The sequence below is a fragment of the Chrysemys picta genome, chromosome 4 (assembly GCF_011386835.1).
Source record: "Chrysemys picta bellii isolate R12L10 chromosome 4, ASM1138683v2, whole genome shotgun sequence".
In the NCBI taxonomy this organism is placed as follows: domain Eukaryota; kingdom Metazoa; phylum Chordata; order Testudines; family Emydidae; genus Chrysemys; species Chrysemys picta.
Genome location: NC_088794.1, coordinates 92966343 through 92989228, shown reverse-complemented (window position 1 = coordinate 92989228; position 22886 = coordinate 92966343). Strand labels below are relative to the sequence as shown.

Sequence of the window (22886 nt, the reverse complement as noted above, 5' to 3'; positions counted from 1 at the left end):
CAGGAGACTGAGTCTACGTAAAGTCCATCAACGAAAGACTGCTTTGACCATGCTGGAAAGGCCCTTTCCAAGTCCTGTTAACCACCAACACTGCTGTGCAGTGCCAAGGACTGCCTACCTGGACTCATGCTTCTCACTGCAAAAAGACCCCTCCACCTCGGGAGGACTCTCCGACTGATGATCAGCCTATTCCTCCTTCTAACTCTGCTGTGCCTTCTGGACAGCAGGGAAAAGAAAAAAAAAAGACAAGGTGAAGTGCTAGTAACCTCTCCCTTGTCCACTGACAGACCTACTGTGCCTTTGGATTTTTTTTTTCTAAAAGAAGCAAAACCCATTACAGGGTAACGTGCTAGTAACCTCTCCCCTGTATGATGCTGAACCACACTGTTTCAGAAAAAGAGAAGAAGGAACACTCGCTCCATTGAAACCACCAAAGTCCAGGAATTCCTGACTACAAAAAAAAACATTAAGAACTGACCCTGGTGAAGAAACAAAGAATTATACACTGGCAGGAAGAAACTTGTGGGACCCATGCTTGGGAATGTGGTACTGATTGGATTTTGGGGTTTATTCTACAGGCTGCGCCCTGTGTTTTGAATGAGTCCTTCAGCATGTATTGCCCTCCCTAATTGGATTTTAAATGCAAAAGGGGCTGCTATTAGATTAGCACAACAGAGGGCTTGAGTTATTTCCTCTAGAAAGAAGAGAGACTTGACCAGATCCCTATGGGATAGGGCCAATAGTACAGCAGCAGTTTAAAATATTTTTAAAAACCAAAAACATAATAAGAAATTAGGGCAACTAAAGAAGGCCACAAGCCTTATTTGTGGAGCACAGCTAACCCAGGTACAGGCTGGAATTGGTGAGTTACATGTTATCTCCGCCCTTAGTTCTATGACCCAGAAGTTGCTGACAGAGATGGTATTAAATATCACTGAGGCTGGGCAGGCATTGTAGTGGGATCTAGCATGTTCAGGCTTGGCCCACTGCCCTTACAGACACATCAGGAGTACCATCTGATCTGTGGCCATGGAGAAATACTTGGAGACTTGCGGACATTCTCAATGCTCCTTCCAAGCATATGGACTGGTTAGGGAGGTGTGGACTCCCACATACCGAATCCTGCCGGGTCCATGGGGAGGATGCATGTGGGATTGGGTAATTCACCGAGACATGTGGGAAATTAGACTAACGCCGATGCCCTGATGGACTTGGTAACAGCACAGAGAAAACTAAGGCAGATGGTTCTCCAGAACCACTTGGCTCTAGATATTTTACTGGCCTCTCAGAGAGGAACATGTGCATTAATTGGACAAGAATGCTGTGTGTATGTCCCAGACGTTTATAATGCCACTTGGAAAAGAGCAAACCACCTTATGAAGGTAGCAAAAGACCACGGAAAAAAGCAAATTGAATCCTGGTGGAGTAACCTGTTCAATTAGATTCCAAATATAGGTGGTTGGCTCCATAATGTACTCCGAAGCGCCGTTGTAATTATATGCAGCTTGCTGGCCTTGTATGTTATAATAAAAGTTGGATGGGCGCCAAAGTGTGTTCTGTCCAAAGGTAACAAACTCCCAAGTTTACCACTCACAGTAGTTAGTTGTCCCAGGAGTCCCTTCAAGGTACTCCAGGGACAAAGGGGGGACTGTTAGGTCCAAGGAAAATGGAGTATAGAACAGGTTGTTTGGCCAGCTTAGCCAAACTTAGGCTAACTGTAGTTGCTGGGCCATTCCTGTCTCTCTGTGAAACATGAGGACATGCTTGCTTGGGCTTCAAAGAATGAGATAAAGGGGGGGACTGCATTCTTGTACCAGATGTACTAGGAACAATTTGTTTGAACAGATGGAGACTCGAAGTCCCCACTCCCTGTTTCTGTTCTTTATCTGTACCTAACTCCCCCTTTTCTCTCAGCCTCTGGTGCATGACGAAGAAGCTGATAAGAAGCTGCTGAGGCATCATGAACTGTTTGTACTGTCAAAAAGATAGATATGTATGAATATTAGAAGCTTTTAACTAGTAAAGGGGGGTTTGGGGGTTTTAAGTTGCTTAACTATGACGCGATGGAACTGTCTATATAATCTCACTAGTTGTTGTAATCGTGGCTGGTTCTCTCAGGAGACGGGCCGCTCTCTATTGTTGTGTGCACTCTTCAATAAAGAGCTTGTATTGGACCTTGCTGGTGTTGCCTGTCTCTCACTCTGCGGTCAGACAACGAACCGTGCCGTCTGGGTTAAAAAGTCCCCGACATCAATGTTATTGACATGTATTTTTACATTAATTTCCTCATTCTTTTTCTATGCTTTAAAAATAAATCAATTCATGGAAGTTACAAAAATTTATTTTGCCTGAGACACTGAAAAGAATCTAAACAGACATTCTCCTCTCCCATATGCAAACAGAGCTTTGCTGGTGTATAAAAACACTCACTCTAGAGATTCAGTATTTAAAGGCTCATTGTTTACACAGCAGGCCATAAAGGCTTCAAAAAAAGAGGAATATGTATTACAACACACTCATTTTGAAAATGTATATGAAAGTAATGGAAGTGCCTGTCCTGCAAAAAGAATCCCCAAAAGACCCTGAAATTGAAGTCACAGAACAAATACGAAGTCCTATTGGAAATCTATGAAAAAGTCTCTTTGTAGTTATTTAAGGCACAACTTTCAGCTTTAACAGACTAGGGTCCCTTGAAAATCTTCAGCTGGTTTCTACTAGGGAATTGGTGACTGCTGGTTTACACTAATCATAATCATCTCATTATTACCTTGTGCTCCCCTATCTGTAGCATCCACGCATTGACATCTTGTCATATACTTAAAGCCTAAGCTCTTTGGGACAGAGACCTCTTTTTGATACAATGCCTAAAACAATGGGTCCCCAATCCCTGAAAGAGACCTCATTACACCTCTACCTCAATATAACACGAATTCTGATATAACGCGGTAAAGCAGGGCTTGGAGGGCGGTGGGGGGGAGGCTGCGTACTCTGGCGTATCAAAGCAAGCTCAACATAACACGGTTTCACCTATAATGCGGTAAGATTTTTTGACTCCCGAGGACCGCGTTATATCGAGGTAGGGGTGTATTTGCATTGTGATGGCACCTACAGGTATAATAGTGACTCTAGCTAGTCAACTAGATTCTGAAACGCTACACTGCATTTTTTTGGGCTACTGGTACCTGGGGTTCCTGTTCCTCTAACTGAAGCCAGAGACCAGTTGATGGATTCTAATGGTGCCTACTGGAATTTCCACTAGAGATTAGATTCTAATTGTCTGAGGTCAAATGTGACATCACCAGTTACATGCAGGAAAAAATGTAGCGTGAATGACATTCAGCACATTCATCAACAGCTGAGTGTCTAGGAGGAGTTTGAATATGATCATTCATACTGACTCCCCAAATTATGTTAGAAGTTAGATGCAATTGCCCACACAGACTCATTACAATATTTCAAGCACAATGAATGGGTGTTTAGGATTTTTCTTCCAAACTTTGTTAGCCATAAAGTTTTCGGATTGCACATTAAAAAAGGAAAACAAAAGTATGAGAAGTGGGCCTTATTGCTCTGGAATAAGGATGCTTTCGAAGATAAGGCCCGGGGTAGGCAGACTAGAGACCTGGTCTATTCCCAGCTCTGCCAGAGACTCACTGTGTAACTTCAGGCAAGTCAGTTAATGAATTATTAGTATCATGTTTTTTGTGATGCAGCAGTGCCTACAGGCACCAATCATAGGTCAGGGCCTCATTATGCTTGGTGCTGTACATACAACATGATAAAAAGACAGGCCCTGTCCTCAAAGCTCATAACAGAAACCTATGATGAGGCAACCCGACAAGGATTACAGCAGACACAGTAACAGTCAAAGTATCACATTTGGTACAACAGAGGCAATGTGTAGGGGTGGTGTGGAGGATCAAGTGCCCTCCCAGATTGGCCTGCTGGAGGCAGGGAGAGAGAGAGCGGGGCTCTGTCCTTCTCTCCCTGCGCCTCCCCGCTGCCACGTTCACCGCTCTCCCTGGCAGCCAAGTCGGGAGAGGGACAGAGCTGCTTCTGCCTGAGAGCACTTGGCTGGGAGGCAGCAGTGGCCCATTCCCTGCCTGGGCTTGGCTGCTAGAGACAAGGGCGGAGCAGCACGCTGGAAGGAGACACGGGGCTCCGGCTCGCTCAGTCCCTGTCCTCAACAGCAGTGCCTGAGTGGTGGGTGGCCCACTACTGCCCCAGCTACTGGAGACAGGGGCCAAGTGAGCCAGAAACATGTCAGGTGGGAAGAGGCAGTTCCAGTCAGCTATGTGGTACAATAAGCTGCACTCACAGTTAAACCATCAGTAAAATGAGAACAGTAATACCTATTTACTTCTTAGGGGTGTTTTGAGGAAAAGTTTATTTATGACTGTAAAGAACTTTGAGATCATTGTACTGAAAATGCTAGAGAAGGGGCAGGACACTGGTTTTGTTCCCCATTGTTTCCCACTGTTCTAAGCAGACCTTGTGTACAACTTTTGATACTTTAAGAACTGATCTTTACACTAGGACTAAAACCACCTATAGTAAATTCTGCGAGCATGGCAGAATCATAAGGGAGAATACCGCATGGCACATGGGGTTGATACACTTGCCCTACACATTTTATACCTGCTGATCATAAGTAAGAAGTTCATGTGGTTTCCACATAGTGCCCATTTGTACGTAGGATAAAACCATCACAGTTCAGCACATCAGACATTACTGGCACTCTGCTTTCATCTACACGAGCAAGTGTTGCAGGTTAGATGCGAAGAGGAGTATTTTTCTTTCATCATAACATATCACTGCCTCCCAAAACTCAGAAGGCTATGTCCCAAAGCAACACCCTTGCAACAAGTTGTAATTTGCTGTTATTTAAAGAAGGATGGTATACCTGTCAGTGAAGCATTGATGGATTACAAGAGAGATTTTTCCACACAAATCTAGCAAAAGGAAGTAGGATAATGCTTGGGAAAATTAGTAGATGCAGATTTACAAACTCAAAGGGGGGGGGTAATGGACCCAAATCAGAATACTAGACAGGAATCCCCCAATTTTGGACCCACTTCCAGAGCTGAATTTTGTGACTGAGGCTCACCTCTACCAACTACAGCAGCACAAGTCAAGTTTTGTTAACAGAGATCATTTAAGCACAGACAAGTGTTTTAGCTCTCCTTCAACCAGGAATTGTGATATCAAAATGTATGCTAAATTGTTTCCTTTTGCTGGGAATAATGCAAAAGTTTACTTCACGGGGCATCAAGGGGCCTAGAAGAGAGACTGGAACTTGGAGTGAGGGTGGGAGAGATTGAAGTCAGATGAGGAATCCACAAGTGAGACCAGAACAAGAAGAGTGGGGATGGAAGATGGATTAGATGAGAAGCCTAGGCAGGGAGGAGGCGGCTGGCTGGACAAGAAACCCAGGCAGGGAATCTGGGATGAAGAGCCAGGGTGGAGAGAAGACCTGGACTCCAATAGGGAGCCCTGAAGGGGATATTGGGACTGGCTGGTCAAGGAAGACTGAGATGAGGGGCTTGGGGTAGGAGACTGAGATCGTCTATGTGAGATTAGGATGAGCTGACACTGGGCATGGAAAGTGACAGATACAGGCTGGAATGGATGGGGCAGAAGGTCTATGACCATTAGATACATTCCCCACAGAACTTGGACTAGAACCCAAAATTCCTGACTTTCACCATTCCTCTGCTGTCAGCAAGCATCTGTGAAACCCACTGGCAAAGTGTGTGTCTCATCCCCCTCTAATGCTGGGCTACATGCAGAGGATGGCAATCTACTATTGCTATCAGTTACTTGGTTTGATCAGTGGCAGAGAGCTGTGCAGTGGATGTGAAAATTTCAACCATGCTGATGACCCATGTTGAGGACAATCTGCACGTTTTGCAGTTTAATTGGTTTTAAAACCTAGGAAATTACACACAAAAATCTACACTGAAATAACATTCCAATTGCCAATCACTCAGAAGTTAGAAAATGTCCAGACTGTGCTACCTTAATTCACACCCCTTGTGCATATGCATTATGCACATTCTTTAACTACATGATCACATACTATTTTTTTCTACAAATGTTTGCCTCATCAGTGCACAGGCTAGATCGTGCTCTGCGAAAAAATCAAGTTTGTACAATAAAGCAGTGGTTCTCAACCAGGGATCCAGGTCCCACTGGGGGCGGGGATCATGAGCAGGTTTTAGGGGGTCTGCCAAGCAGGGCCAGCCGAAGCCTGAGCAACTTAGCTTCACATGTCCGCCTGTGGCCTGAGGCCTCAGGCAATTGCCCTGCTTGCTAACCCCTAATGCTGGCCCTGGCTTTTATATGCAGAAAAACAGTTGTCATGGCACAGGCGGTCTCTGGAATTTGTATAGCATGTTGGGGGGGCCTCCAAAAGAAAAAGGCTGAGAACCCCTGCAATAAAGGATGCTACTTCCCGCAGGACCCCTGCCTTGTTTGTTGCAGAAGTAGGACCATGTGTGCTATTTGCTGATCTGAGACAGGCAGGTCTAAGGCCATCCAAAACTAAAGGCTTGCCCCCTTAGCTAAGGGGGAGGAACCACTAAGCCCAGGCCACAAGTGAGAATGTGGGACAACAAATGAAAAAACAGGAACAGGAGTGAGGTCAAAGGTTAAAAATCAGAGGACCCTGGACAGCACCCACTGCTCCTCAAAGATGTCTTAGAAGTCAGTGGACACTGCCCAGAGGAACTCTGCCAGGAAACTTGATTGAACCATGCTTCCTCCTCCTGGTGTGATGGACAGCCATCTTAGCCAGTGCCAGGAAGAGGTTATCAAGGAGGTCCCACGATTTGTGAGGCCACGGATTGAACGTGCATCAATCAGGAGGTGCAGGGAAAAGTGCAACTAGAACCTCAGTAAGAGGTTCTGAAGGAGCCGGAAGAGGGGCTTCAACCTGACACATCCTACATATATGTATGCTAGCATTTCCCTCTCTCCACAAAAGGGACAGGTGTTAGGGGAGTTCATGAACTGCACCAAGTACATGCCCGTGCTCATGGCCACATGGAGGAACTGCCAACTAATATCTCCGGTGGGCCCTGGGACCAGAATAGACTGGCCCACCAGAGTCCCTTACCTTCCTCAGGTGGTAGCAGGTCCCACCACATGGTGTCAGGATGGGACACAAGTGTTAGCATATAAGCCTGTTTGTTAGCCTGGGATAGAATTTTGGGTTTGATTTTTTGATACTCATATCTTATACTAATGTGTGTGAACAAAGGGATTTCTTACTAAAAATAAAGACAGGCACTGTAAATGTTGCTTTTGCCTAAACCAGATGGGTTTGTTAGTATAATGGAAATAGATAAGAGCAGTTAAAGTGTTACTGGGCATGGTGGGAATGTAAGATATGAGCACACACTTAAAGACTGCCTCAACTCCTTATGTCAAGATAAGGCCAAGTAACCAGTTAGGAGGGGCAAGGGAGGTTGCGGGAGAGGCATAAGAAACACTAAAAGCCGAAGAAAGGCCTGGCCTTGGCCAGAGCACAACCTCACTCCTTACCCCTCCCATGGGGTACAAAAGGGGTGGGACGAAGACCCCAACTCATGACCCTCCCAAATGGAACATGACCATAAGTTGTAAGGGGTGTGACTAGGGGCGTGCACTGAAGGTATATTTGGGCCTGCTAAGGAGGAGGAGGAGGGGGGAAATAGGGAATGGGGAATTGGGAATGGGGGGTGGGAATGGGGAAGAGTGACATGGAATAAAGGCTCTGTGGCATCAGAGCTGGGAACGGAACACTGGGAAACAGATTCTGCCAGTCCGTAGAGCTATGGATATGTTTGCTTGGAACTAACCTCAATAAACATTGAATTGTCTGCACTTCAGACTTCCGGTCTTCTGCTTTCTGTCTGCATGACAAGAACCAGGGGAGAGGGTGAAGGGAAAGCCCTCTAACAACGAGGGCAAGGAAGGGGATGGTATGAAGCAAGATCACATACAGATGTTCTCTGGGCACAGTTCAGAGGCAGACCAGCTGGATGTTGGGCAGCTGGCACAGCTGGCCTGTTTAGGGTGGCCAGAGAAGATGGCAGGGCAGGAGCCCAATGGGGAGTTCTAGAGGGGTGGGCAGGCAGCAATCACCCACAGGACCTGCTCAAAGAAAGCAAGAGAATCAGGAGGCAAGACTGCCCTCACCTCCTGGAGACAGGGGACATGCAAGGTGGGCAGCACCATGCGCTGACCAAGAGATGTGGGGTCCACCCAGTCCCTCAGTTCAATGCTGGCTTAGATCATTGGATTCTATTTCTGCTTCAGTCACAGAATTTTGATGCTGGGCAAATCACTTCAACCAAACTATGCACAGGTGGTCACAAATTGTGTTTCTCCTCTCCTGAGTGCCTGACTGGAAACCCTGGGGTCTGATTTGCAGAAGTGCTGAACACTCACAGCTGCAACTGTAGTCAGTCAATGGGGGCTGTGCGTTGAACATATATAGTGCTAAGTTCTCTAAAAGACCAGGTCCCTAGGCATCTCAGATGAGGCACCCAATTTAGTGGACACTTTTTACTTTAATCTCTGTGCCTCAGCTCCCCACCTGTAAAATGAGGATAACAGTAGCCTTCGTCTGACAGAGGTGTTGTGAAGATAAATCAAATAATGTTTGTGAAGCACTCCGATACTGCAGTGACAACCACCATAAAAAAAGCCCATGAGGAAATTCATTCTGTCTTCAGAACAGGGTTTGAACACTGTGCAGTAAATAAGATCTGATGTCACTCATTGAATAATGAGAAAAGAAAATATTGAATAGCAGCTCATTAAATGAGCACCATCCATCCAGTGCTCCGAATGAGGCAGGGGTCATGTGAGAAAAAAATGGAATGAGATCATGTAATTAATGACTATTATAATGCACACCTATAAGGGGGCCAAATTAAGATTTCATGGGCAACCTTAATTTGGTCATTTCTTAACTCTTGAGTGCTTATCTTTACAACCTTAGTGTTCCTTTAACTTATTCTTGTATATGTGTAATACATATACATACACACACAAATAGTCTGAAACAGTTAATCAAAAAAAATAAACACAACATATTAAAACAGTTGTTGCTGTGGGTTTGATGAAACAAACACGCAACAAAGGAGCCCATACCAACAGCTTTGCTCTAATTAGCAAGGACCAATAGTGACAGATTAAGAGCCCATCAGCAAATGAGTACCCAAATAAAATGGCTTTCCATCCCCTGGTTCCTGCAGTCTGATTCCCTACCTTGGTCCCTAGCTCTACCAAACCTGTTTATCTTCCCCTGCTGTAAAGAAGGCAAGTGCATACAGAAAGGGAAAGGGGTAGTGTTGCTAGCTCAAAGCCCTTCCCAGACAGTTAAAAAAAACTGGGATTTTCCTATTTTGTACCTCTGTATGGTTTCATAGATTCATAGATTCTAGGACTGGAAGGGACCTCGAGAGGTCATCGAGTCCAGTCCCCTTTCCTATATGCATGAGTGAGAATATTAATATGGGGTGAAAGTTCCCCTACCTTATGAATGCCAACCAGTGCTGCTTTTTCTGAGGTCTTCTGTTTTCATCGAGGAATGGGCAATCATGCAATAAGCACATTAGCCGAATTAGTCTCCAGAATGAGTGAGGGGAGATAGTTAACAATGCTGATATCCAAACTGTCACAATGAGATTCCACAGCAAGTTCTGCAGCTTTAGGATCATAGAGTAAACAGAGCTCTGCCTATGGTATTTACCAGGGTACAGATCTAGTACTGCAATTTCTACTTCCTAGGGCAGCATGAGTGCTATTGGCATGCTGCCAGTATCTAACATTGAACAGCAGTGTTTTAGAACATCCCTTCTTCAAATTCCTGGGAGCAATATGAGGGGGGAGGGATAGCTCAGTGGTTTGAGCATTGGCCTGCTAAACCCAGGGTTGTAAATTCAATCCTTGAGGAGGCCACTTAGGGATCTGGGGCAAAAATCAGTATTTGGTCCTGCTAGCGAAGGCAGAGGACTGGACTCTATGACCTTTCAAGGTCCCTTCCAACTCTATGAGATATATTAAATATGGAGATATACCTAAGGAAAGGAAAATCAGGACCCTGATGCCCAAACTAGCTGCAGTGTATTGGCCTCTACAGAATCATAGAAATGGAGAGCAGGAAGTGACTTCAAGAAGGTAAACCTAGACCATCCCTGACAGGTGTTTGTCCAACTTGTTTTTAAAAACCTCCAGTGATGTGGATTCCACAACCTCCCTTGGAAGCCTGTTCCAGAGTTAAACTACCCTTTCAGTTAGAGTAGTTCCTACTCTCTAACCTAAATCTCTCTTGCTGCAGATTAAGCCCATTACTTCTTGCCTTACCTTCAGTGGACATGGAAAACAATTGATCACCGTCCTCTTTATAATAGCCCGTAACATATTTGAGACTTATCAGGTCCCCCCTGTATCTTCTTTTCTCAAGACTAAACATGCCCAGTTTTTGTAACCTTTCCTCCTCCATCAGGTTTTCTAAACCTTTCAACATTTTTGTTGCTCTCCTCTGGACTCTCTCTAATTTGTCCTCATCTTTCCTAAAGGGTGGAGCCCAGAAGCAGACACTGTACTCAAGTGAGTCCCCACCAGTGCCGAATATAGCAGGACAATTATCTCCAATATCTCCTCTTAATACACCCGAGAATGATATTAGCCTTTTTTGCAGCTGCATCACATTTTTGACTCACATTCAATTTGTGATCCACTATAACTCCCAGATCCTTTTCATTAATACTATTGTCTAGCCAGTTATTCCCCATTTTATAGCTGTGCATTTGCTTTTTCCTTCCTAAGTGTAGTACCTTGCACTTGGCTCCACTGAGTTTCATCATGTTGAATTCAGACCAATTCTCCAAATTGCCATGGTCCTGTTGACTTCTAATGTTGTCCCCTCCAAAGTGCTTGCAACCCCCTCCAGCTTGATGTCATCTGCAAATTTTATAAGCACACTCTCCACTCCATTATTCAAGTCATTAATTAAAATATTGATTAGTAATGGACCCAGGACTGACCCCCACGGGACCCCACTAGATAAACCTTCCCAGTTTGAGAACAAACTATTGATAACTACTCTTTGACCACACTCTTTCAACCAGTTGTGCATCCACCTTATAGTAATTTCATCTAAACCACATTTTTCTAGTAATTTCATCTAAACTACATTTTTCTAGTTTTTCTTACGAGGATGTCATGTGGGACTATGTCAAAAGCTTTACTAAAATCAAGTAATCTTCTAGGGACAGTGAGAATCATCAAGGACTGCAGGTTTCCTATGGTTATGGGAGGTGTCATCAGGTGGCACTATTACAGTCTTTCAAGTTCTCTTACTTAGCGTGTGAGCAAATATTTGGTATTGGCTGTACAGTTAGTCTGGGTTATGTAAGGTTCCAGGTAGAGGGAGCTGTGTGAGCAGCAGTTTTTGCTCTCTGCCTTTATGTATAGTCAAATTCTTCTAGCAATATTGCTCTCTTGGAACTGAGCTGGTATTCCTGTGAGAAGAGATTGCTTGCATGCTCTTTGTCCCCACTCACCTGCCAGGACTAGGATGCTGGTATAAATAAAAGTTATATTTAGAACATACCCAGATGCTGCATCATTGATTCCTCCTCCCCCAGAGACAACCTACAAAGATCCAGAATTGTACACAGTACAGCTGGCCCTTTAAAATCTCTCCTGCCCTGCAGGGTGAATTCTACTGAATAACCAAGTTCCAGAGTTGCTCTTCCTGCAGAACAGGAAGCCTTTTAAAGAGAGAGGACAGCATATCAATACATGTTGCAGAGCGTTCTGCAGCCCAAGGTCCACAGAGAAGGATTTATCTTCCTACAAAAATGTGATGGAATCCTACATGAAGTGCTTATGTGCTAATTTACTGATCAGTGGGAGCATAAAGGACCCTTGCTTCAGACATGAAGTCCTGCTGCTCTGGAACGGAGAGTGGATGTGTGAAGTGTTTAGGAAGCCTGGGGAGACCTAGCTTTGAGGAGAGTACTTGTTGCCTTCCCATTTATATCAATCTAGGTTTATATATATCCCCCCTCACCATGGTACCTGAGCACCTGCTGGGAGAAAGGGAAAACTGCAAGAAACAGACACTAGTTTATTTAAGATTCGCAAAGGAAGAAAAAGGTCCAATTTGGAGAGGGAAGTATCCTGCCTTCCCGGGCCAAACATCACAAGGCCTAACCTGGATGTAAGGCTTTCTTAAAGCCCAGTCAAGAATATGTATAAACTTATGTAGAAAACAATAATAAAATTAATCTTCTAAAGTAATTGATGATAAAAAAACGTGATAGACTTCCCAATCCTGCAAAGAAAACCAGTCTGCATTGGAAATAATGAAAAGAGGTAGCAGTGAATTGGTGATTCTCATCATGCCTCAGCTGGAGAAAAGGACATAAGAGTTGAGGATGCAGCCTGGCAGGAAGGAAGTTTAACAGCTCAGAACTGCAGTTATTTTGTACTCTGAACTCTAAAAAGCAAGATTCCTGGAGTGCAGATTGATTATATTTTTATAATTATATTATATTTGAGCAGTACTCCCTAGTGAATAGAGCACTGGACTGAGACTAAGGAGACCCAGGTTCTAGTCCTGGTTCTGCTACTGCCTTCTGGATGATCTTGGGCAAGTCACTTCCCCTTTGTGCCTCACTTTCCCTATCTGTAAAATGGGGATAATGATGCTGACCCTTCTTTGTAAAGGGCCTTGAGATCTACTGATGAAAAGTATTATCGTAAGAGCTAGGTATTATTCTATTTACTGTTATTACTTACCTTTGACCAGAAGGCACTTAAACTGGAGGAGAAAGAACTATCCTTAAGTTGAACAAGAATCAATCAGTTAAGAAAAAACCCTCCATTTCAGCCTTGTGGCCTAAGAAGTGGCATGTTAGCAAAATTCTTTTTATTTAATTAAAAGGAAATACAGAAAATATCCTTTTCTTTATAGAAATGAAGTAGCAAAATGTTCTTGAAAAGTTACCACTACACTATGGTCTGCTTTGAATGGGGACATAAAACTTCTGTCATGACAGTTCAAATACACAATCAGTACATTCAATTCAAAGTAAACACCATACATGTTAATAGTGGTTATTCCCCAAAAACTTTGTTTTGATTAGACGTGCCCTGAAAGTCGCATCTTAAAAACTCTCTGCAAAATGAGGTAATTTCACCCCACAATATAACAGCAGCAGTTCACATTCATTCTATTTATTCACATTTAGTAGTTGCACCTATCACAAGCACTAGCTGCATCACACTATTCCTCTAACACACACACACACACACACACACACTAACAAAATAAAATTCTAAACAAGGTCTTGACCCAAATATCTTAAAACAAAATAGACTTCCCTAAATCTACCCATCTGTAGAAAAATAGCCTCCCTTCCTCCGCCCCAGGAAAAGTCTGAGGAAAACAAACAGATGAGTTCTTGCAGCATCTGAAAATGACCAATTTCAGGCTCTGGTGAGCCAAGTTGCAGCAGCAGCAGGAAGCAATTTCCAGAGTCAAAGATCCTTTCCTAAGAACTCCCAGTGCCTTCCCAATTACATTAGAGAGGAATTCAAGCAATTGCTCTGGTATCACAAGGAGAGAGACCATCTCTGAAGTTGCTAGGACCGAGCCATCAAGGTGTTTTATTGGTCAAAATCAACACTTGAAGTATTACATGCAGCAGATTTTAAAAGGAACTCTGGCATAGACTGAGTTAGGCTGTGTAGAGGAATGTGCCCACTTTATCCGTGCCTTGAACCGAGGACTCTCTGCCAACAAACCAGGATCTTTCTCCAGGACTCGGCACAGTTACTGATTGGACTTCTACTAACAACTCACCTCTGGCAACCTGGCTTCAAATCCTAGATGGGTCACAACACAGAAGGAGTTTTGTGGCCTTAACCAATCTAGTCCCCAATGTTCACTTGTCTACATCACCCACACTTCAGCATCCTCTTCTCCCCAGAGACCCATAACTAAAAACATGCATCATCAGATCAGGATTGTTGCACCTCACATAAGCATCCGTACCACCCTGCACAGCTGGAACTTTGATGCATCTGACTGTGCTGAATATCGAGAGGAACTCCTTTCCCCTCAAAACGTACACCTAGTTTGGTTTCTCGGTACCGAACATTTGGCAATGAAAGACAACTATTGTCATCTCTTTGGGTTTTACAAACTGTAGTGGAGTACAAAAGAGGTTGGGGGTTACACCATATCTGGTGTAAGTTTTCAGTGTGAAATGTAGGGAATTTAACTGTGCTCCCACTCAGATGAAAGTGGCTTGCAGCTACTTTACCCATCAGCATTCCTACTTTATTCCCGGGGAACTCTGCACCAAAAAAAATTAAAAATTCTGCACACAATATTTTAAAATTCTGCAAAATTCTGCATATTTTATTTGTCATAACACACTATAATCACACCACTTTCAATTATTTTTGGTCATTTATTTCAAAATACCTGTCAGCAAGTATGTCTGTAACAATACAGACAACAAACAAAAAAGATTCAGAAAATGTTTTTTGAGAAATAGATTTCTTACTAGGGATATTAATACATAACTGAGTAATAATTCATTTAAACTACAATACATAACTGTATTTCCTGCACCCCTCAGAAGCAGAGCAAATGCTTGGGGGAGTCGGGGGTAACGGAGGAGGTGAGGGAGAGGGAAGTAAATTGCTGGGGAGGAGCCTGCGTGTAAACTTGGAGGGTTATTGGGTATGGGTGGGAAAAGTATGGAACAGGTTTTTTGGGGAGGATAGGAAGTGATTGTTAGGGCACATCTGCCCCTGTCCCCATGTGTCCTTGCACACTCTATGTGCGTCTCTCCTCCCCCACTCAGATGCCCACTCCCCCACATCCCCATGTGGCCCTGCACCCCCTCCCAAGTGTCTCTGAGCCCCCAACTCAGCCATCTCCCTGTCACTATGTAGCCCTGCACTTCCCTCCCCCCATGACCCTGCACTTCCATTCACCCCCTGCCCCAGTCTGTCCTCCCCCACTAACCATTATGAGCCCCTGTCTGAGCCCCAGCAGCCCCACACGGTCTGTCTCCCCATAGCCCTGTCTCCTGACCTAGCCCAACATGCGCTGTGAAGAAGGCTCTGCAGGTGCTCTCTCTTCCCTAGCTGGCCAGGAGCTGCTGTTCTGTTCTATCACCACAGCACTCTCTGGTGAGCAAAAGGTACAACTGCAGAAACTTTCCGGCAAAAGCTGTTTTCTGCATAAAAAATTAAAACTATGCGTGGCTTATTAATTATGCATGCATAGTGGCACAGAATTCCCTCAGGAGTACTTGAACCATATGTCTTTGGTGCATTGCAGTCCATCCATGTCCTATGCCAAGAAGGTTCTCATTGCCCATTGCCCTTCTTCAGCTTCCTCCTGCTCAGAGCCAAATTTAGGGCCTTTAGGAGTATGTCCTTGTTGTTCAGGACATTGTAGCAGTTCACTTCCACCAGCCTGTCAAAGTCATAGGGCTCAAAGGTGAAGTTTAGCGTGCGGTAAGGAGAGTCTTTTCCCTTAATGACAAAATCACCAAAGGATTTCTCATCTTCTGACTCGCGTTCTATTCCTGAAACCAGAGAAAAATAAACTGTGAAAGTCTTACTAGAACTCTTTAATTGAATCACCAATGAAGGTCACAGATCAACTAAGCAGGTGTCAACTTTTGCTCACTCTCCTGGTCAGGAATTGCATGAGAAGAGATTTCAGCACCTCAGAGTAGGGTCACAATACTTTAGCTTTCAAACTTTAAGCCAAAGTACCATCTCCACTTCATACTTCCACCACCCTCCAAAAACACAGATTAAAGAGAAAAAAATTGTTTTGCTGCAATAAATCACAGTATGGCACACTACAGGATTAAGCTATAATTTTGAGGTGAGAAATACTAACCTGACTTCAAGGTAATAAAGTTAATTCTTCCTGGAAGGGGCCGCCCACATTAGGATAACAGGTGTGTTTTTAACACCTTAATATAGACAGGGCCACTTGGACTTTAACACGTGTTACCATAATATAGAAAAAAGGCCCCCATGCCTTCTATTGTAACTAAACTTGATTTTAAAATGACTAATGGGGTTCTATGAGTAAAAAGGTGTTTCAGGTTCTCAGGTGGAAAAATGGCTGGGAATTCCTAAATTATAATCCTTGAGGCAACGCTAACTGATTGTATTTCAGACCTCTTTATAATACAAATACAGTGACCATCACACCATCAGGATAAATCCCAGAAATATTAGTTCACATCTACATCTAGCCATTATATGTGGCAGAACTACTTGGTAAGGAAGGAGTTGGTTCACAGAGGAGCAAATAATTGTCTATTTAGATTCCCCCACACTTTACATAGCTTTTGGGACAGCCCTGTTCCTCCCTTCACCAAAATGAAACACTTCTGTTGCTCTTTCTGTAAAAAAGTAATATTGCTCAATAGCTTACAGGGAACTAGGTAAGGGAAAGCTGTGATATTTTATGGTTAGAGAGACAAGGTGGGTGAGATATCTTTTTTTCTTCAGGGCAGGTCCGAGACCCGAGGAAGAGCTCTGTGTAAGCTCAAAAGCTTGTCTCTCTCACCAACAGAAATGGGTCCAATAAATGATTACCTCACCCACCTTGTCTCTCTAATATCCTAGGACCAACACAGCTATAACTGCATACATTTTATGGTTAGGAAAGGTCAGCCAGTCTCGCATTCTAGCTGGCTAATCATACCTGAATACCTTAATCATAGTATCTTGATGCACATTCCCTTACCCGGTGCTTTGTATTTCCGGAATGTATCATTCACCAGTGGGAAGTGAAGCACTATGGGAGCTTTTGGGTTTTCATCATCCACAAACATGTAACATTCTTTTGGTTTCTTCTCATCTTCCTCACTCAAGATGATTTGTGGAAAGGGGATTTCCTGTTCTTCACAGTATTTCTGAGTCAACTGTAAAACCTGTGGTCACAGAACAAAAGTCAAATGTTAGGTCCTGTTTTACCCAGCGAAAACAGAAAAATAGAGAATATTTTTCTTCTATGGATTATATTTATGGCACTACTACAAACTATTCAATTTTCATAATTAATTTATGTTATGTAGCAAATATTTTATAAAGTAGAGGCAGCATGTTCTAAATCACAAGTTTGGGAACTTTTCCACTGGCTTCCTCTCTGACCTAGAGCAAGTCATTTAACCTCTCTGCCTCGGTTTCCTCATCTGTAAAATGGGGATAAGTTACCTGACAGGGAGATTGTGAAAAATCAGTAAATATTTTTGAAGTGCTGCAAATGTGTAGACATCCTAAGTATTATTACATTTAGCAAGTTTTTTAAAAACACTTTCGTAATATATTTCAAACAGAAAAGTTAGTCAGTCACTATCATTTTACATAGCCAAACCTACAGTTAGACTTGGAAGGATTGGACTCAGATTTCTCACTTTGCTAAAAACAAATAAAATGCTTTCATAATTAAAATTCAAAAATTACATTGAAGAAAAGTTAACAGTATATCCTATGATGGGCTCGTAGACAAGTAATACACTGTGTTGCAGTCACCTTTTTCTGGCAATAAAATAAGGTGTTGACTAATATTAGGATTGTATTACTGAATCTGATGGAGCTCAATTTCTGTAGACATATTTTGAACAGCAACTAGACTTGATGGTGCTAGGGAAAATATTAAAATCGATAAAAATAAAAATACTTGGAAATAAATTATGTCCCTTAAAATATACTACAAATTAAAATTGAATCATTTCAAGATTATATATATATTGAATTTGACTAGCTGCATGTAATATTTTGTGAACATACATTTGTATACAGCACAAATAGCCTACTGTTAGCACAAAAAAAATCACCGCCACCTTCATCTTTCCACCTAACAGTGCATTCTACTAAATGGAATAAGAATGTGCAATGGTGTGCCACAAGTCTTATACTGTTAATGGAGATTCACCTTTAGATAAAGTGTTAGGGGCCTATGCTTTTTAAGCAGAAATACTGGCATTTTACCACCACTGTCACTGTGAAGTTCCATGTATGAAATTCATGTTGTGACATGAAGTTCACAGTGAATTGCCTGGTCTGACAACTGAAGCCTTGAGTGGCCTTAGAGTTATTACAATGTGTCCTACTTCAGGAGACTCCCTATTCAAACATCTTGGATTGATCCATGTTATGAAAAATGTATGTTTCCATGCTTCTTTCCCTGTCTAATGCTGCTCACCTCAAATGGAGCATCCCAAGAGTAGTTAAATGACAGGATGACATCCACATCTCTTTCTGGCTGGAGCACCACGGGAAAGGGAGAGTTGATCGAAAAGCCACCATCCACCAAGTACAGGCTGTCTTCCATGGGAGTCAGCTGGTTGGGAAAAGCATCAAGGTGTGTACCTAACAGACACCCCCACCCCAAAAAAAAAATCACCTTAGTTACCAAAAAGATGAGGAAAACTTTGGAAATGAGGAAATGAAACAACCACTGAGACCTTAAGGAGAAACCTCTAATACATGTTCTGTACTCACACACCAAAATCAGACCTGCTCTCTGGATATTCCAGAAGCAAAGTAGAAAACAGGTCTGTATCACCAGCTGGGTGATATTATTTCATAGCCAACAAGTTCTCCGATTGTATCAAATTCTCTGCTGCTGGTGTAAATTTGGCAGCACTCCACTGATTTCAATGGAGCTGTTCCAAACTTATACTAGCAAAGAATTTGGCCCAAAATGCTAAAGTTATGCATGATTTTAAAATATTAACAGAATATCCAAAACACAGTGATTTATTTCAAAATAGCTACCTTTCCAGGCTACAAAATTCCTGTTGTTGACATAATTTCTGTGAAGGTACAAGCCTTGCATGAAGTTGAAGGTTTCCCCAGCGGTGACACGGGACTTGAAGAAATCCTGGAAAATTTGTAATAAGGGTCCCCCTGGTATAACCAGACGAGTCTTTAACCGAGTGGCTTCCCGAAAATGGAATCTTTGGCAATCATCTATAACACAAGCCATGATAAAGACCAGAATATATTTAAAAGCATGCTCATTCAAACCTAGCATTTCAAGATACTAATCTTCTCACAAATGAAAGTTCAAACTAATGTCATATGACTGTTTTTCCCCCCTACATATGTGGGCACTGTAAAACCGTATTAGTCTGATTTCCAAATTAACTGAGTCTATACTGAAGTTTCGTCATTTAGGATGTCTTTCAAATCTCACTCATGAGTCATGTAGCCATTCCAAACTGACGCCAATGAAAACGGTCACCATATGACATCATGGATATGCTCTCATATGGGACAACGGTCACTAGAAATACTGACCATTCACTACAATATTTCTTATGGTTACAAATGGGAAATAGCATAGTGAAATCTAACACTGTGGTATGACAAATGCAGAGTGAGAGGAAGGATGTTCTTTCTACCTACCTATTGAAGGTACTTATAGGCCTCTCCCCATCACCACAATACCTACGCACCTCACAGTCTTTAATGTATTTATCCTCACAGCACCCCTTTGAGGTAGGGAAGTGCTATTATCCCCCTTGCACAGATGTAGAACTGAGGCCCAGTGTGACTTGTCAAACATTACAGAGAAAGTCTATGGCCAAGAAGGGAATTGAACTCAGGTTTCTCAAGTCCCCAGCTAACACTCTAACCACTGGATCTTCCTTCTTCTCTTTGTAGTTTGGATATAGGACTGGGACTCAAGAGACATAGGTTCAATTCCCAGATCTACCATCAGCTTCCTATATGCCCTTGGACAAGTCACTTAACCTCTCTGCACTTCTGTGCCACAGTTCCCTATCTGTAAAACAGGAGTAACAACACTTTCTTACCGCCCAGGGATGTCACAAAATATTATAGTCAATGGAACCAGGTAAGGGGGTGGGGCGCAAGAGAGAAGTTAATGGTGACCATTATTATTTAATCTACTGTGTAAATATATAGGCCATATTGGTGAGAGAAACTACATGACAGAGGAGAGTGGAATGCAGCTTTAGAGAAACTGTGTTAATGATCCAGCCCAGCTGAGGCTTGTCTGTCCTTGGACATTCCACAGGACTTCTTAAATTTTGGAGTTACATTTATGTGACCGTTCTGAAAAGAAACCTCTAGAAAACCCAGTTTTTAAACAAAAACTGACTATTTTACGGGGTAGTGAATGGCCTTACCTATGACTCTGATTACATCTTTCAGAGAATCTAGAAAGCTCAGTCCTGAACCAACCATCTTCAGACAGACATCATCCAGACTTGCGGCAAAGGCACTGCCCCACATTCCTATAGGCAGAGGAAGGGGTAGTGGAGACAGAAATAAAGAAGGATTTAACACCCTCGTAGGCTTCTTAAACCCAGTGCAGTCAATAGAGGCTCTACCATCGGGTCACTGCCTGTTACCGAGTGGGCTGGCCCTGTAGGAGGAGTTGAGCCCTACGCCTAATTATCCCTTTCCAAAGTGATGGGTTGGGCTTCGGGCAGTGGTTGAGTCAGGTGAGCAGGCATCAGGTAATGGTAGCTCAGGGATAGTACCATCCTGTACAAGGGAGTCTACTCTGTCAGAGAAAGGGAGACTAGGGAAGACCTAAAGGAGACATCTCTACAGAGAGGCCCAGTCTGGGGTACTCCCAAAAGAGAGATCTGGGATATGTTGTGTTAATTTTGATGGCATATATGGGCCCAAAGAGTCAAAGGTGTTAACATGACCCTGAAACTGTCCAACAATGAAGAGTTTTAAACAAGGTTCAGAGTTTAGTATAGAGAGTGCTTGCTTAGCACCATGGAAAACACAGACTGTTTAATGGTTTCAACCTTTTATTAAAGATATAGAGAAAAAAAAAGGAAAAACAGGTAAAGCATTTGGAATGTAAAGTATTAACGAAGGCTTTTATTTTAACCATAACTCTTATCCCCTTTTCCTTTAGCTATAGAGAGGTTTTATAAGGAAAACCCTTTGTTTGACAGTCTTTTAGATTATATTAAAAATAGTAATAACTGTCCCTTTTGGGGAAAAGAGAAGATGTCAATTGAGATAGGCTGGAACTGTTATTGAAGTTCAATCCTGTTTGCTAAAGGCAAACACACACAAAAGGGGAGACAAGAGAATAGCAGAGATGCAAAATACAAATTCTGTCTCTGATGTTGCATCCATTTGCAACCGCATTGCTGGAAAAACACAGGCACAGCACATGGCCTTATCAGCCATTCCAAGTACCAGCATCAGGATGCTTAGGGAACAACAGCAGCTTTTGTCAAAGGCTCACAACAGGGTTGCAAAGTACAGTCTTAGCCAGCTAAGCTGGACTCAGACAGTAGGAAAAGAGAAACGGGTAGGAAAGAAAAGAAATAAGGCAGGGAAGGAAAAGGATACGAGGGGTAGTGAGGAGACAGTCTCATATCCCAGTGTTTGGGATTCAGCCAGAGCCAGTGGAGGTGGCAATGTCATTGGGGTCCCTCTCTTGGACAGTCTGGTAGAATCTCTCTGGTTCCGGACAACAAAAACCAAATGGTGTCACTGTGGACCTCAGGGTCCCTGGAGTCAATGGAGGTGGCAGGCCAGGATAGTGAAGCTCACTCCTCCTTCCCCTTCTTTCAGTTAGCAATTATGCTCATGCTCGATTTCCCCTGCCCCCCCAAAGTCTTATCTTTTAAGGACCTGAAAGGGGTCAGATTCACCCCTGTGGGCGCCTCCTGCTGGTTATCCTGGGAATTAGCTCATTCCAGCCCGGAGCACCCTCTGCAGGCCGGTGATCCACCTTGTCTTCAGCTGGCTCCCGTGTCCCTCCTAGGACCCCGGTGCCCCTTGCTCTAGGTGCTGCCCCTTGGCAGTACCCACACATGCTGGGTCTCCCCTCCCAGGGGAACCCCCACTCACTAACCCCACCTCGCCTCAGTACCAGGCCACTGCCAGTCATTATCAAGCCCCCGCTCCCAGTATAGGCCACTCATCACAGGCAAGGTTGGGTTTGGACCTGCTGCCTTAGCCTACCTCTGGGCTGCCCGCTGCAACCCCCAGTACCTTTGGCCTAATACTAGGCCGCAGCCTAGGGCTTTCCAGGCTGGAGCTCCCCAGCTCCTCTGCCTTTCCCCAGCCCTGCTCCACTCAGGTACCCTGTATCTAGCTCCCTGCTGAGTGCAGAGAGACTCTGTCTGAGCTTCTGGCTCCCTGCCTTTATAGGGCCAGCTGAGTCTGTTTGGGGCGTGGCCTAGCTGCAGCCATTTCCCCCAAATCAGCTCAGCCTTCTCCCAGGGCAGTTCCAAATTCTAGGGTTACCATACGTCCGGATTTTCCCGGATATGTCCGGCTTTTTGGGACTCAAATCCCCGTCCGGGGGGAAATCCCCAAAAGCCGAACATGTCCGGGAAAATCCGGCGCCGCTGGGCCGGGGGCTGGCCCGGGGCCGGGGGCTGGCGGTGCTGGGCGGCCAGGGGTGCGCCGGGGGCCGGCGGTGCTGGGCGGGCCGGGGACCGGGGGTGCGCCGGGCCGCCAGGGGCCACCAGGGGCCGGCGGTGTTGGGCGGCCGGGGGGTGCGCCGGGCGGTGCGCCGGGCCGGCGGTGCTGGGCGGCGCCGGGGGGTGCGCCGGGCCGCCGGGGACCGGTGGTGCTGGGCGGCGCCGGGGGGTGTGTTGGGCTGCCGGGGGGTGCGCCGGGCCACCGGGGGCCACCAGGGGCCGGCGGTGTTGGGCGGCCAGGGGGTGCGCCGGGCAGTGCGCCGGGCCGCCGGGGGCCGGTGGTGCTGGGCGGCCCGGAGGTGCGCCGGGCCGCCGGGGGCCAGCGGTGCTGGGCGGGCCGGGGGGTGCGCCGGGCCGCCGGGGGGTGCGCCGGGCCGCCGGGGGCCACCAGGGGCCGGC

At 44.6% G+C, this 22886-nt stretch overlaps 1 protein-coding gene across 5 annotated transcripts in view; it reads right to left on the bottom strand.

Annotated features, from left to right (window-relative positions):
* Window positions 1-14399: 14399 nt before the first annotated feature.
* The window catches only part of PLA2G4F (phospholipase A2 group IVF), a 38888-nt gene continuing 30401 nt past the window's right edge, over window positions 14400-22886 (bottom strand). For all 5 annotated transcript variants that reach the window (XM_005284727.4, XM_024106619.3, XM_065593053.1 and 2 more), the window contains 5 exons: window positions 20211-20318; window positions 18832-19026; window positions 18257-18423; window positions 16796-16982; window positions 14400-15611 (listed from right to left, as the gene is read on the bottom strand). In XM_005284727.4, the coding sequence (XP_005284784.2) occupies window positions 15391-15611; window positions 16796-16982; window positions 18257-18423; window positions 18832-19026; window positions 20211-20318 (878 nt within the window). In that variant the 3' untranslated portion in view covers window positions 14400-15390. The remainder of the gene's footprint in view (window positions 15612-16795; window positions 16983-18256; window positions 18424-18831; window positions 19027-20210; window positions 20319-22886) is intronic.